The sequence below is a fragment of the Ciconia boyciana genome, chromosome 2, assembly GCF_034638445.1.
Source record: "Ciconia boyciana chromosome 2, ASM3463844v1, whole genome shotgun sequence".
NCBI classification, from domain to species: Eukaryota; Metazoa; Chordata; class Aves; order Ciconiiformes; family Ciconiidae; genus Ciconia; species Ciconia boyciana.
The window spans coordinates 66386639-66403038 of NC_132935.1; the positions used below are offsets into that span (position 1 = coordinate 66386639).

The window sequence follows — 16400 nt, forward strand, 5'->3', positions numbered from 1 at the left end:
CCCCCCCCGCGCTCCCTATAGCCGCACGCCGGGCGGGAGGGGCGGCTGGTTGGCTGCGGGCGCTGAGGGGCCTGTGCGGGAGCGGCTTGGTAGTGAGCGGGGCCGGCGGCGGCGGCGTTCGCGGGACGCGTGTGGTGAGCTTGGGGGGGGCTCTCTGTCTCGCTTGAGCCGTTGGGGGCGACGGGGCCCGCAGGCTTTCATGGCCGCGTTTGGGTCTTGGCGGGCTCCTGTCTCGCTTCCCCATTGGCTGCGCGGTGAGCGAGGAGGGGCGGTGCGGGCTCGGCTGGCGGGAGCGGGCCGTACCCCCCCCCCCCGCCATCTTGGGTGTGGGTCTGTGACACCCCCCACCATCCCTGTGGAAAGGCTTAACAGGGCTGTAATGCGTGGTGGCGTCTGTCGCGGGCTAGTGTGGCAGCGCGGGTGTCGGCGACACGGGGTGTCTCATCAGGGCTTTGCGTTTGTAGCGAGCTTGCAGCTCATATCTCGGGAGGAACCCCAGGAGGAGCTCCAGGGGTTCTGGAAGAGCGTGCTGACCACGCGATTCATGACTGAATTTTTAATGCTGTCATAAAAGTTGATAAACTGAAATGGTAATATTCTGTAACTAGTGTCCCTGAACTTCAGTTGCAGCTGGATGCTACTAATGTTTTTATCTTTTTTTTCGTAGTGATCGTATGAATTCCAAAATGAAGCAGAAACCGAATGCAGAAAAATCATCAGGATCTTTGCAGGTATAGGCTTTAAAGTCTTGAAGCTACAATATGGGAGCAAATAAGCGATAGAAAATAGATGAAATTTACCAAGAGTATCTCAAACACAGAATTTGCTTTGTTCCGAGGCTTGCGCTCAGTTCTCTGGGATGTGGTCCCTCTGTCTGACACAAGTTTTATATCCACTGAAGGAATACAAAGGGATCTGTTGTAATGTGCTTCCACCTGGCTTATGTCCTGTTGGCTTGAGTAACCTCCTGGCAGGCTGTGTGGCTTGGGAACACTATCCTGCTTGGGCATATGTGCTTATGACTACTGTTTTTCTTATTGCTCAGCAAGTCCTTTTTATTTTGACACTGAGCTTGCTGGTTTTTATGTGATTTTTTTTTTTAGGTGCTGGCTACCTGCCTTAGTTCAGTTACTGAATCAGGCTGGCTACTAAGGGGTTGTAGAGTATGTTCTGTAGTCTGTCCTTTATAGGGATGAACTTACTAAGAGTTAAATATGTCTGACTCGAGCATGCTTTAACTGAAGTATTTGTGCAGGCAGTTCTGTTTCTAAAATCACCTTAATGAACCATAGCTGCCTTGGAATTGGTGGAAATGCTTAAAGGATGTAGGTTTTTAAGAGGTGACTGATAAATTACAAAAGTTTATACCTATTCCAGTCTTGTTACAGGACTCTTGTTAAACCTTTTAATGTAGGCCCTAATTGGAATTGTACAAATACCATATAAAATAGAGGCTATCAGGAGGGATAGAGTGATTGTAATGAAAATTTCTAGTATTAATGAAAATTGCCAATTGATAAGTCTGACTTGTACACATGGTAATCTTGTCCTATAGTGACTCTAGGGTATGAACTTCTCAGTGTGGCTTTTTGCATTTTCAATGGATTAACTCAAGTATTAGTCAATAATTTCTTGGCAGGGTATACTTAACTCTAACCCTCAATAGCAGCAAGCAGTGTCTGACACATGGTGTGATTCTTGTTCCCACAGCAGTTAGTGTTTGTCCGTTAGTTCAACAGTAGGATAATTGGTGGCAGAAACTACCGTGGGAAAGGCGAACTCTTGTCATATGAAGTACAGTGTGAATCTGTAACTTTCTCACGCTGGTGTGGCATTGTATTCTGGCTATTCTTGCTTGGTTGTCTGCCATTGTTTGCTATCCCATGGTGGTAATGTAACCAACCCAATCAGAAAGCTTTAATGCAGGAAATAGGTATTTATGCATGACAGAAAGGTGATAAACATACTGTTTATACAAAACAATAGCCTGTCTGGATCGAAGCAAGGAAGCTTTAGATCCATTTTAATGGATAATCGAAGCAATGCATCTATTTAAATGAACACCACTTCAGAGTGTGTTCACAGGTAATAAACAGGTACTGCCTGAAGTGATGTGTGTGACTTTGCAATTGCAAGTTTGTGGTAGTCACTTCTGTTTCTGTCCCCCAAAGTCTAATACTGCTGTTCTCACAACTTTGAGAGCTTCAGCTAAAGTTTACATGTGTCACTGCACTGTAATTGCCCTTGAAGTCTAGTCAGAATATTTCCGCTGTAAGACCTGTTTGAGTTCCTTTATGAAGGATGAGGGTTTTCTAAGAGGCAGGGACTGAGCATAGCTTCATGTGATTAAGATCCATCTCTGCTACAAATAACTAGATCCCCTTCTTTACACAAGCCTGAATATAGACTAAAGTATCATCTTTTTGTCTTGAAAAGATGAGCCATGGGTTACTTTAATGGAAGCATGACAAATTCCTAAGTTTCAATTTATGTAGAGAAGAGTGGCAACCGTTTGAAGCTGTATTTGTCTTTTTAGAAGTACCTCACAGACACCACATGCAGTGCTGCCCAAAGACAGACTCTTAAAATGATTCAGCCTTCAGCAACAGGTTGCCTGGTTGGCAGACGTAATGAGGTATGAATTAAAAGATAACCTGTAGATGTGTAATTCTTTCTACTCATAGTGAAATGCTTTTGAGCTTTTAACTGAAAACTAATATATTTGAAAAAATATATAATCCGCTAACTAGTGTGACACAACTTAAGCTTATTATTCTTTAAGTAATAAACACTATTAAAAACTAGCAATTTCTGAGTCCTTCAGGAAAATGTTTGAGATTTTTCTTTTGTTAAACCTATGGATATTAAGATGTCCATAAACTAGAACTATAATGTGAAGAAAGCAGGGCTTATAAAGACTTATTTGGAGTAATGAGTGAGCAGACTTACAAGTTTGTATCTTTAAAAAAGCTGAAATGTTGCTCTGAAGTTAAACCTGCCTGTGTTTTATGCAGAAGAAATCTTCAGTGAAAAGGAAACTCTGGAATAACAAGTTCACCTCAAAAGCTTGTAAAGCTGGTGTGTCTGTGGACAAGGAGCAAGAAAATGAGAATACAAATGATGTCATTCAGGCTGTAGATCTCATGATAAAAGGTATGTGGTAATTATTCCTGAAGTGTTTTCTTGCACTTAAAATGCTATGTTCCCATTGGAATATAACTTGAAACACTGTTCCTTTGTCAGTCAGACAGGGGCTTTGTGGTTTTTTGTAATTCCTAGCAGGAGTTAATGACACTTATCCTCTATAGTATAGGATAAGTATAAGTAAATACAGTACAAATATCTAATGTTGAAGAATGAGTTTATAGTAACCAGTAGCTGAGAACCATTGTGTGCAGCAGTGTTAAGAAGTCTTGTAGTTTGTTACTTTGGCTTGGCTATGGGCTTTCAGGTGACTAATAATCAAGTTGAAATGAAAGCGTCTTTTGGCATAGTGTGCTGTGTGCGCAGTTTATCAGAACCATTAAGCTCAATGTGGACAGTGACTTGGGAATAAGACTTCTGCCTTCTACAAAGTACACATTAAGACTGACATTTGCAAATGTGACCATCTTGCAAAGCCTGCTGCCATGCTTGAGGCACCTTCCTGAAGAGTCTGCTTGTATAGCCATTAATACAGTGTAGGAGCTCTGTTTTCTGTAAGCTTATGTCTCTAGTTGTAAATTTACAACTAGTCTCAGGGAAAACACTATGGAGTGAGCTCTTATCACAGTTTTTAGAACACTTGTATACAAGTTAAATATCTTAAAGTGATCTCAAGAATTCAGTCTTAGCACAGACTTACTGTAGCTTCTTACTTCAGGAAGTCCTTCATCTCAATATTGGAAAGAAGTGGCTGAAGAAAGGAGGAAGGCTCTGTATGAAGTGCTTCAAGAAAATGAAAAGGTAGCTAGTAAAAGATAACCAACTTTACCACTGGCTATTGTCTTCCTGTTTTAACATTTTGTTATTTGAATGCAGTTGCACAAAGAAATTGAACAGAAAGATGGTGAAATTGCCCGCCTAAAAGAAGAAAATGAAGAGCTAATGTCCCTTGCTGAACATGTGCATTATATGACCAGCATGATTGAGGTACTTTAAAGAATTTTCAGTTAAAGTTGTAGAATGAAAAATTGAGAAAACAGCAAATATTTTTAATGAATTGTGACTTCTGTTTTGCGTGCACACACAACTCTTTAAATTACTGTCTGACCTGTTTCTTGCAGGATTGCTCTAATCCAGGGGCATAAATCCCTTTCTAGGCCATGAGTTTTTTCCACCTTAGAACCCACAGGAGTGACGAGATAAGAGCGATGTTTTCTGAAGGGGAGATTCAACCTGTTGTCTTAACAGAACAGGCTTTGCATGTTAGAGATGATAAGGGAAGGAAGGGTTCATTTTCACTTTTCTGAGATGACTTAAATTCAAATGCTTAGGGTGTGTGAGGCTGCTGGCTAAATGAAGTGTTTCTACTGGCTGTGTTCTTTTGAGGAACTAAACCTGAAATGGGGACACACAAAGTGGAGCAGTGAGAGGGAGAAGGGAGCACCTATGCTCTTTAAAGTCAAGGTTTCACTGAGGAATTGCCAGTTTTGTGGCCCAAAAAGGGCTAATGCACAAAGTCTGTAGGGTTTGTAAACTTGTAAATTTCAAAACTGCTTCCTCTGAGAATTCCTTGGGGACAGGTAGTTGTGTCACTGATTCCATGACTCCTACCAGGAGTAGATTGTCTGTAACAGCCTCTGAAGCTGTGATAAATATATAGCCATAGAACCTTGATAGTAAAATTACCAGCAAGGTGGTTTTGGTAGGGATTGAGCTCTCAACTGGGATATGAAGCTGAGTGCCTGGCAAATATTTTGATTCTGTGATTAGACTGGGGAGGTGGAAACAAAATGGAAGATTATTGCAAGCAACTTGATTAATCAAGAAGCAAACTTGATCAAGTTAATTTTCAGTTAGTGCAATTATTTAGGTCAGTCTTGGAAGACTCCACTAATTTGCTACACTTGAATTTTTTTGGTATTCAGGGAGTGCTGCTTGTTAGTGATAAACCCACAGGCAGAAATTAAGCTACTTAAGGACTTAAAAGAACTAATGTAGTTGGAAACTTCTCTGCAGTTCCTCAACAGTTAAGTTCACTTACTAGTTGTAAGCTGCTCACATTTGAGGCTTTAATGAGCCTTAAGTGATACATCAAACAACCAGAAGCCTCAAAAGCAGCCTCTTAGTCCTGTTTTTCTTCCTTGGGTTAGGTGAGGAACTCTTAGTTTGATCATCAACTGCTAGAAACTGCTGGGTCTTCTAGTTCATCTAGACTTAATGTAGCTTTGTCTCTGAAAAATTATTAACTTAATCTGTTCTATAGTAATTTTTCTAAAATTAAACCTATATAGTACTATAGTAATATTTAACTTGGGAAGCTGTTTCCCATGGTTTACGTTGCCTAAGATAAAACCTGTCCTACTGAAGAACTTAAGACTGTTGACAGACTTAACAGTCAACAAAGCAGATGTGGTCCTTGAGTTAGAGGTAGCATTTTGAGTTGAACTCAAGTGTCTTAAGATTTTTGTGACTGAGGAATGTTTTAATTATATCAACAATCTCTAAATGAAGATAATTAGTTTGCTTAATTCAATAAGACTGGCTTAATAGCTAGTCTTATTTCACTGACTATTAAGTAGAAAAAGGATTAAGTTCATTGTCTTCTGTTTCTTTCTAGAGGCTAACTGGGCAAGCACCTGACAGTCCTGAGACACTGCAGAGTCTGGCTTTAGAGGAATCCAAACTAGAAAATGAAGAGCTTAACTGTGGAGATGATGCAGACAGCACTTATGAAGAAGGGTCATCGCAAGTGTCATGTGGCTTGAGGGAGAGTATATCAGATCTTGCTTCAAAGGAAGCAAATAATTTGCAGCTGGAATGACAACCTTTAAATAGGCTTATGTATGTGGCTTTTAAATGCAGACTTCCTCTTGAAAGGATATACTAAAACTTCTCAGGTATAGAAACTCTTGTGGAAGCATTACAGATGTTGGTTTTTAACTGGAATTAGGTAGCAATGGGCATATCTGGGTACTGCGTAGAAAACTTACTACAGGCTGCACTTAATTGCTTGTATAAAATGCAAATACTGTGTATTTCAAACTTGTGTAAATATCTTATCAGTTGGTCTGACATGATACCTGAAAATTGATAAATAAATCTTTGCCTTACAAAAACAGCCTCTTATTTGAATGGGGAATAGCTAGTTCTAGGTTTAAGTCAATTGTGACTACTGTAGATGGAAGCTTTCAAACTTTTTAGGGGGTACCTGGGCAGTTTTTAATGCCTTAGATTTGCAGAATTTTGGAGAACAGAGTGGTTTTGGTGGATAAGGAAAGCAAAATAAAACTTGTGTGCTGTTGGTGAGGCTTCAGAAAGTCAAGAATGAGTAATAAGAGTCAAGATGTAAAGTTTAGTTAGATTTATGCTTTTCAGGGTGTTAAACAATTGCCTCTGTCTTCTAAGGGAGCTTTTTCCAAGAGATATAAATGAGAGCTTAAGTAAGTGGAAAGTATTAGACAGTCTTAGAAATACATTTATTGGCTTATAAAGAAAAGATGGTGTGTTCTTGCTTCTAATAGCAGCTGTACTGAAAATTAGATGGAGACAAAGCAGGCTATTCTTCAGAGCTGTTCTGAAAAGAAGCTCCATGTCTGCCTTCAAAGTACTGCTCTGGTATTTACCAAGAGATGAGGCACCTTTTTACCAAGATAGTAATGTTTTGAAGGGTTTACAGGAATAAAAAGCACTCTTTAAAACTTTGAGTACCTTATCTGGCATCCATATGGGGGGGAAATGCAGTTGAAAGCACTGAGGTAGAAGGGGTTTTCCAGTCCTGAGTGAACTTGGCTGTTCTGTAAGTAACAAGGTCTTCCAAGGATAGGCTTTAAAAGATGGTGGCCATTGCAATATCTTGTGAAGAGCTTAAAGTTGAGTGGCTTTCAGGAGGCAGAGATCATCAGAGGGATTCTGGTTTATGGATATATTGGGCCTTGCCAAAATGGGTGCTTCAGGATATGTGTGAACACATCTGTGGAGCTATCAGATTGGCACCTTTAAATTCCTTCCACATCTCTGTCTCTCCCTGTGGGTGTCAGTAAGTTAATAGATGTTTCACAAGTGATTTCAGTTGACATTCAGGGAATGTCAGAACCATTGTAGGAAGTAGTATGCCTTCTGGCTTCTGTCTCACCTTGAATCTGGTAACCACAAGGTGAGGCATCATATTTTCCTGGGAACTTTGTAAATGAAAGATTACACCTTCCAATTTGCGTTCTGGAGCATGCTTAGACATAATCCTTTCCATCACAGTGCAGAAATGGTGACAAAGGTGTGTCCTTTAACTTGCACTGATGCTGTGTTTAAGAAAAAACAAACAACTGGGTGCTGGATAAACTGCTTTGTAGAGTGACCTTGGTTTTCTGTTCAAAAGAAATAGATAATACTGTCAAGTGACTTAAATCTCTCCTATCTCAGATTCTAAGCAATTTTCATGTCAAAGTAGTTCTTCAACAGTAAATAAGGAAACACAAAATTTAACTTGTTATAATAGTCTTTATGCAGTGCAATTTAGTTTGTCATTCATAGTTAACAGCAATTTTTCAGAGGTGGCTTTGTTTTTAAACAGCAGGAATACTTTGCGCTTGCAGAGACTGTAGAAGGGAAGAAAGCACTGTTGCACAATTGCTGGCCAGGCAGACCAATCCAACTGGGACAGCAAGTGCAACTTTTCCACCACCTCACCTCCTCTGTGAACTGCTGTAATACAGGTGCTGTTCTTAGAACAAAGAACTGCCAGAAAGTAACAAATCCAGAATTTGCATGCATTATGTGCATCTGGCTCTTCCTTATTTTCATTGAGATGGTCAAGAACAATGCTTATTAGATTTAAATCTTGTGCCTTTTCTTGATTGATTTTGTTTAAATGACAAAGACAAGACAGTCCCTTGAGTAGTTGAATCCTTACTTCTGTTGAAATGGATTATGTACAACATGTACAATTGTGTACATGTACAACAAATGGATTGTATAAATCATGCAAGTTCTTCATGTAGGCTGATGCATGTATTGCAGCATTTGGCCCACCTGTAATAGAACTGTTTACATCAAAAAGATGTGGGCCACTTAGTAATACATACACTTGCACCAGAAGTCTTCAAGGCTATGATGGTTTTGTTAACTTAATTCATTAGCAGAGAGAATAGTTCACTGTATAAACTCTTGAAAAAACATGCTGCAGGAGAAGACCAGGTGTGAGAGCTGAGTTATGGCAAAGGAATAAACATGCTCTATCTGGCATGAATGTATTGGGCTTTGGTCAAATAATCTCCCTATGCTTATATCAGAAATACTAATGTATGAAAGTGTCAGAAGTTTTGTGATGCTGCATTAATTGCTGTTTAAAAATGTTCTAAAAGGGTCAAGTTTCATTTATTCTTCTGAAAACTCCTGGATATTTTTTAAAACATGGATGCAGTAGAACTATCTTATGTGGTAAGTATAGGAACTTTGTATGCATGTGTGAAAGGCTTGTCAAATGTGTAGAAATTATACAGAGACTTGTAATTAGTTCTTACAACCATCTGACCTTTTATTTTTTGTTACAGGAAGTATATAGGGAAACTCATTTACCACTGAAACATAGCTACGTAACAGCTGAAAATCAACATCACTAAAGACAAAGAAATTTCATATCCAGCAAAATTACAGAGAACATTCTGTCTAGCAGAATAAAATTATCAATACTGGAACCTAACTGCAGAATGTGATTCTTTCCAAGAATTCAGGAATGCTTTTGTGCACCAGCGTGACTGGTGTGCTGACTCCTTTTCATTGCAGAGGCTATGGCCACAATCTCGTCTTTCACTGAAGTGTCCGAAGGCTGCTCAGAAGTGCAATGCACCTCCTGTGTCCTAGCACTTCTCCCATAAAATGCGTGTGTCCCAACAGGACAATTTCAGATATGTAGGACTAAAGTGTTGGGAGATGGGCCATTTGCAGGTATCAGATCTTGCAAGAAGAAACAGCTGTCCAGAGACTAGCAGAGGCAAGCAGACTGTGGGGAGGGTGGATGGTTTGTGTGAGGAAGAACTTGTAATTGGTTTAGCAAAAATACCAGTTTTAGTGTAAACACCCATTGTATTTAAGACAATGTGTGGAGGAGAAGTGAATTATACCACAACTACTTGACTGGGCAACTGAAATCACTTGGTGTTTGGCATTGGAGGTGCCCACATAAGCAATACAGCATTGTCATGTGTTGCAGCTTTTGTAACCTGTGCATAAGTAATGAAGTTGGTCAGCAGTTTTTGCAAGGAAGCACACTGCATATTCATTTACTTTTCCTTAAGGGCCATCTGAAATTGAGATTGTTTTCTTTTCAGAACTGGATTTGAGATTTTGAGCAGAAGATCTGAAAATCTGCCAAGGCTGTGGGTTTCCAGTGCTCTGTTGTTCTTGAGACTGAAGTGCACTGTTTTCATCAACATTTTCTTCAGCAGAAAATGTTTATTGTGTATTGTTAATTTCTCTTGCAATTCTTGTAATAACACAAGTAGTTCAGTGAATGATAATGGTGTTCTGAGAAACTAATTTGCTGCTGCTTTGTTGATCTGCCAACAACTGCTTGTAATGAAATGTGATCAGCCATGTTCAAGGTCAAACCCTTGGGTATGATGACACCTCTGTCTTACCCTTGGGGATACTGCAGCAATTTGAAGGGAGGTGCTGTGGATCCTGTCATCAGGATAATTCCATTGCAAATCAGCAAAGCAGGGGTCCAGACTTAAGATATATAGTCTGGCAGTGGTATTGACTCCTAGTTTTGAATGCTTAAAGTCAGCAATAATCAATAATAAACAGACCGCAGCATAAGGTAAAGCTATAGTAGATACCTTTTCTGAAGGTATGTGGGGTACAGGAGGAGTCTTACCCATAGCACTGTGAAACTCTGGGCAGCCGAACTTAAGCTGCTGCTGTGGCTAGAGTAGTACAGAGACAGTGTGGGTTTATATCCACCAGGCAGAACGCAGAGAGATAATAGCATGGTGGGGTGGTGAAAACCACTGTAGTTCATGAAAAGCATGAGGTAAGAATAAGTCACCAACAAAACCAGCAGGCAAACCCTTTTCCTGGCGAAATCCCTCTCTCTTCAGTCTCCACCGCTGCTGAGTTATTTTGCTACAGGAACTTTTCCCTAACACACTTTTTCTGGGGTGGCCTAGACCTTTCAATTTGTTCCAGTCACCCTGCTGCAGCCCTAAGAATCACTGCCTGCTGGTTCCTTCTTTGCTAGCTGGTAAGCATCTGTCTTGTTACATCTACCTCTATGCGTCTGGTTTTTCCTACTCCACAAAGGAGAGCTCTTGCATTAACATGGTAGGAAAGGGCAGTGTTGTCAGCTCTGCAAGCATAAAAACATGTAAGTTATGAGACAAATACATGGTTTGTTCCTTTTTATTTGCCTTCTGGCTTTGGATAGCTATAAGTAGATATAAGCTCCATGTGATGTGGTACCTGTATATGTGAGTAGCCCTATGCTCTCCGCAGCTTTGGCTCTCTGCTCGGTAGGCAGTTCTATGTTCCTCAGGTCTGTGCTATAAGCCTGAATGTTTGTAAGAGGAAAAGGAGTGTCTTCTGAGATGAGTCTGTCTTCACAGAAGGGAAGAAGTAATCGGTGAAGGTTTGGTAACAGTCCTGGAGCCTCTTCAGCATATTTTCTCCTAGTCCTTGTGGAGCCTTTCTTGATAACTATCTTGAATGATACACAAAGCTGGTTTGCTCTGAACTTTAGGAGTAGCTACCACAGTAGGGTACTAGTGCTTGCTTGAAAGTAAACTCTCACTCGTTCCTAAGCGACAGTTCAGAATGTAGCACCTACAATCCAATGACATCATAGCTTTTGCTTTAACAAAATTGTGTTCTGCGCTGCAATACGTGAGCTACAAGCAAGCTTTTGACAGATAGTATGTACTACAGGTAGGAGCTTTTGACGGATATAGGAATATAAGAATATTCTCATATTTTTAAATAGTGTATGCCTCTTTCTGATGCTCTGGGGTGGGAGCAAGGGCCTGCACACACACATCGAAGCAACTGGAGAATGAACACTGAGGGGGCACAGTCCTCCCCTTGCTTCCAAAATAACATTTTATTTTAAAACTGTCTTTTTTAAAATGTGCTTTAGTTCACCTCACAGAGGTACAACTAAGAGCAGTGGCTTTCGCTATAGTTTCATCCCTTCTCTACTTTTCCTACTTTTGTGGTTTGTATTTATTTCAATTACTAAAATAGTTTGCCACTTTACCCCGTGCCCCCCCTTGGCCAGCAGAAAGATGAAAATGCAAGTTGTGCATATTAAAACACAAGCTAGTATTGCACCATTTCTCCCCCTGCAAAAGAAGTTGCAGTTCTCTGTCCACCCTCAGGCAGTAGTCCTTGCTACTTGTATTGTTCATTTGCTCTAATTTAGATGGTTTTGTAAGATATTAAAATAATGTTCTTCTAAGTCTTAACAAAGTTGATATGGTATGACACACAAATTTTTACACTGTAAGAAATCTCACAGATGACTTCATATAATTTAGCTAAACCTTTTTGAGATTGCCGTCAAGTCTTGTCCTGGTGACTAGGCTTGAAAAGATGACAAATATTCCCTTAATATGATTAAAGAACTCCCTAATGGTTTGCCCCAAATCCAGCTGCAAGTACGTGGCTCTTACTGAGCCACTTATGGTACTGGGAGCTGACCTGCATGATGTTTGAAGGTTGTATGAGCCTCACAGTGGAGAGGCTGCTGCTGGAAAGAGTGACTATACATATGGACTGATGTGCTTAGTAATTAAAAAATAATCTTTATTATAACTTAAATGTGATAGGGCATATGGTGAGTACAAATGACACAAAACTAAAAGCAAAAAAAAGATTTAAAAAAAAAAAGCAGAAGTCAGTACAAAAGGACACCTTGGAAGAATTCAGCTGATGGGATAGGCATGGTATAAAAACTGTAACATGATTATTTCACTTTCTGCAAAAGAGTCTATATCCTTCAGTAAACAAATAAGCATTTTGAACTGTACAAAATGTACTTTTTTAATTAAAGGAAGAATATATATATTTATAAATATACAGATATGTACATTGTTGTAACATTCACAGTAAAAAAACCCCAAAACAAAATGACCCCTGCCTGCCAATGTGTTTGGCGCATGAGGCTTCCTTTTGATGTGAATTGTTTGCAATCTTTTCTATGTAATCTATGCAAATTTGGATACTTTAATTGACATCTAAATAGCATTTCATGCATAATGAACACAGTACAAGAACACTCTTCTGTTAAATTCTATTCACCTCCTCTGTTAACTTAAGGCTCGTAATCAACAGCTTGAAGCACTCGCTGTCTTTCATCCTTGCAGTGAGGGGGGAATGCATTCACTTCACCCTCTGTTTATTCCTGCCTCCGAGGTCTGCTTTAGTTTGTTCTAGTTCTTTATATTGAAATCACCCTATAGAAGCTATGATCCACTAATTAGAGTGTATGAAATCCAATCCTGCCTGCAACTTACAGGACCAAATGGCTTTGGGGACTCGCACAATTACCTGTATTCACTCCTCCTTCTCGGAATAAATAAATGCACTTTACCTTTTCATTTACTTTTCGGAAACCTACGTGATTGTTTGATCCCCCTCAAATCTCTGGATTAATGATGGTTCATTGCTGGAGGGCAAGAGAAAGGAAATAAAAGACTAGCAGAGGCATTTAGAATGAGTCACCAAAGTGAGACCTCCCAGGGTTTACATCATGCTGTTTCTGGAGGCAAAACTTGAAGAAATTTGCTCTATATTTTATTACTGAGACAAAACTGAGAAAGCCGAGTGGTGTTCCCTGCCACTGGAGTGTTGCTGGGGTCACTGCATGGCAGGAGATGCTTAGCTTGGGCTTGAAGAGAAAGCTTCTTTGCAGTCCTGCTCAGCTGGCCTCCTACTTGTCCTTGTTAGATACAGTATCGCATGTCTCAAGCTTTCATGACAACTTCAAGGAAGTAAACATAATAATAAAATACATGAAGATGCCAAATTCTAAAAACTCACAGAAGTTTGTTGAGGCTGAATAACTGCAATTACGTTATTTGTCACAAACCAGTCAAAGAAGTATTATTCCTCAGCATCCAACTGTTCCATCATGAGCTGCAAAGAGGAGCCAATAGGAACTCTTAAGCTGGATTTTAGATTTTGCTTTTCCTTAAGAAGTCTGTAAATTGCTACATTTTGGGACTTTCTCATAGAATTCTTCAAAGTCTTCCTTCTGCTCCCCACACTGAAGTGCAGCTCCATCCTACTTTAATGACTGTTAAATGCAGGCAGGTTCTTTTCCACCTAAAAAGCTGTGGCAGCTTCAGTTCCACGGCGGCTTCCAACTTTAACAAATTCCCGGGGAAATTTGTCCAGCTGTTCGTATGCCAGTCTCCCATCTTCACCTGAAGGCAAAATGTTAAAGCATAATAACGTATTATATCATTGCCCTACAACATTTAAATACTGGATTCTCTGCTGTTAGAAAGTACTGATCTGGTGGTAACTTCTTTCCCTTCTTAAAATTTCTTATGTTCTTGAAGGCAAATTCAGAAATTACTTGGAAAAATTAAGCATGCTGTGAATGTTCACATTATTTTTTAAATTTGCTCTTGTAGTTTGCTTGTTTTATCTTGAGCAAAACAGAAGCAGACGTGGCTTGTGTGATTAGATGACAGTACCAGTACACTTGTCTTACTAAATGACCTATGGTGCTTGTCAAGGTCTCAGCTGCAGCTCTGATACACTCAAGGCAGATGATGTTTATCCACTTCTCCTCTGGACCATATAAAGTTTACCCACTTCTCACTTCCTGGCACTTTAAAGAAGTGAGTGTAGCCACATCTTTACTTATATACCGCTGAAAAAGAGGAAGCAGTATGTTTGCTAAATTTAGCTATTTGTGCCTCTCAAACCCTTTTCTCTTAGGTACTGTCACCGTATATACGCACCTGAAGACAGCATTGAACCTAGTGTGTTGAATTGACCATTAGGAATGAAAATGTTCTCTGTATGTCATCTAGAAGATTGGCAGTACAATCTCCCAGCATTTTCAAAAGTGTCCCTGGGCTAGTTGTTTTGTAACCTGAGCAGAGCAGAATATCTAGCAGCAGAGCGAATTCCTGCTGAACCAGTGAATGAAAGAGATTATGTTTGAAGAGTTTGCCTAACTACAATTACAGACGGACACACACCCATGGAGTGGAAATGCATGCTTAGCCTAAAGGCCAGATAAATACAATTTTTCTGTGCCACTGGAGTATTGGGGCCCTGAAACTGTGCAACCACACTTGCAGTCACGCGCTGCTACGCAGCCAGATTACAGGCTAAGGAACAGGGTCTGTCTTGTCTCAAGGACAAACAAAGGTCAATGCAAGGTGCCTGAGGTACTGTGTGAAGGAGGACTTGCAGGCTAGGGTCTGTCCAAATAAGCATATAAAGATGATTTAGGTTCAGTGAACACTTGGCAGTGCTAATGGCACTCGAGAGTGTGATAATGGCACTACAGGGATGCTAGGAGGGGATCCCCAAGAGGAGGGCGTATGATACGCAGCAGGCCGTGTGCCCGTCCTGCCTCCTCAAGCCTGCTTGGTGTTCAAATTCATTATGAATTATTTCTGTTTGTCAACTTCTCCTTTGCTATTTTTCCTTTTCTACTTCCCCCTCCAGACTCACACAATTCAGTTTCTCTTTGGTCCATTTTCATCATTTTCAAAATGAATCATTTCTAAGAATATATATTTTCTAGAGTGTTTGAGTCTCTAGGTATAAAGTTTTGTTTCAGTTAAGAGTCTCACATTTGTATAACTCAGGTGTCTTACATGCTGCTCTATTAAAAAAGAAAATTAAATATTGCTCTGAAACAGGCAACTCACCAAGTGAGAGCAGGGTTTCGGACGCCACTTTTCTGATCTCTTCGTTGTCAGACTGGCAGAGTGTGACCAGCATTTTAATGCTCTCAGCAGCCTGGGAAGTGCAGAAAGAACCGCATTAGCACCGCACAGTACACCATGGTTTTATTTCACAGCCTTGCGTGGAAACAGTGACCCTCCTCTGCATTGCCCTTCTTACTCCCCACCTACTGCACTTGGTGGGGACATGGGGAATGGGGTTTCTCTGAGGGGGGCATCTAGGAGAAGGCATATTTTCTGCTCTCAGCGTGGACCCTTCCTAATTTTCCTACCCTGTGTGCTACATGCATAAATCTGGCTGACCAGCTACGTCTGCCACTTCTGACCGTAGGCTGGGTGATGGGGCCATGGGACAAGGTCAGAAGCATGCCAAGGCAGGGCTACGGCAGGGAGAAGAACAGGAGAGAGGCGGCAAGGGAAGGAGTTTCACACTGAGTGTGTCCAACCTGGTAGGTGTGAGAAGGCTGTTCTTGCCAGCCGAACTGTGTCTACAGGGGCACGTTGGCTGGCCGGCCCAGTCACTTCACTGCCGGCTCCTCACTGACACCTGCACTCATCAACATTTCCACATTTTTGCCTTGCCTCTCCTATTTTGGGAAGAAAGCAAGGAATAATCCTGTTCTCTGCTACAAAAATGCCAGGCCTTTGGGGAGAGCAGCTGTCATAGTGTCTCTGGCAGGCTATTCAAGACGATAAGAGAGATGAGTGAAAGGAAGGGCAGGTACTGCCCCGCTGTGACACATGGAAGATGCTCTGAGCCACAGAGCCAGGATTTGTATAAGCCTTGTCACTCTGAAGGGCACAGGTCTGGTCTGCAGTGTTCTGAATCAGGGCTTAGCTACTGCAGCCATTAAACCTCACCACCCCGTCTCGAACGTGGTTGCTTGTGCTTGACTCGGGGCAAGTCTGCAGTGGGTACATACTGGTGACTACAGCTCGAACACTGACGTGAGCGATGGGCCACAGCAACACAGATGCAGAGCGGGACCTGGTGCAGCCAGCGTGGTTTGATGTGGATGAGACTGCCATGGGGTTAGCTCATCCACAGTCACCTATCAGTTGGAGCATTCCCATCCTTGAAATAATATCTGCCAGAAAGGCTTCAGCTTTTTATTTGAAGGTCCCAAATGACGGAGGTCCTTTCTCTCAGTAGGTTTTTTTTTTCCCCAGCAATTGCCATTCTTACTGTTGAAGAGGCATCGGAGCCACACTGCTCAAGTTAAATGTGTCTAGTGCCAGTTCCAACCACTGGTTCCTCGTCTGCCTTTTCCTGAGAGATCAAAAACCCCACTGTGCCCTGCAGGCAGCAGAGGTGTAATGCCCCTCAGGGGAGGA

The 16400-nt window shown here is 41.1% G+C and overlaps 2 protein-coding genes across 4 annotated transcripts in view; one reads left to right on the forward strand and one right to left on the reverse strand.

Annotated features, from left to right (window-relative positions):
* GMNN (geminin DNA replication inhibitor) lies at positions 1-8915 on the forward strand. 3 transcript variants are annotated; one of them, XM_072852859.1, is made up of 7 exons: positions 1-134; positions 668-731; positions 2537-2635; positions 3018-3153; positions 3863-3945; positions 4021-4131; positions 5762-8915. In XM_072852859.1, the coding sequence occupies exons 2-7, from the start codon at positions 675-677 to the stop codon at positions 5963-5965; spliced, it is 690 nt and encodes a 229-aa protein (XP_072708960.1). In that variant the 5' UTR covers positions 1-134; positions 668-674; the 3' UTR covers positions 5966-8915. The 3 variants fall into 3 exon arrangements, with proteins under 3 accessions (XP_072708960.1, XP_072708958.1, XP_072708959.1); XM_072852857.1 differs by having other exon boundaries at positions 3015-3153; positions 5762-8909; XM_072852858.1 differs by lacking the exon at positions 1-134 and adding an exon at positions 311-590 and having other exon boundaries at positions 3015-3153; positions 5762-8911.
* Positions 8916-11964: 3049 nt separating this feature from the next.
* RIPOR2 (RHO family interacting cell polarization regulator 2) overlaps positions 11965-16400 on the reverse strand; it is a 69579-nt gene continuing 65143 nt past the window's right edge. Inside the window, exons 21-22 of the mRNA XM_072852860.1 lie at positions 15030-15120; positions 11965-13559 (exon numbers count right to left, since the gene is read on the reverse strand). Coding sequence (XP_072708961.1) covers positions 13459-13559; positions 15030-15120 — 192 coding nt within the window. The 3' untranslated portion in view covers positions 11965-13458. The remainder of the gene's footprint in view (positions 13560-15029; positions 15121-16400) is intronic.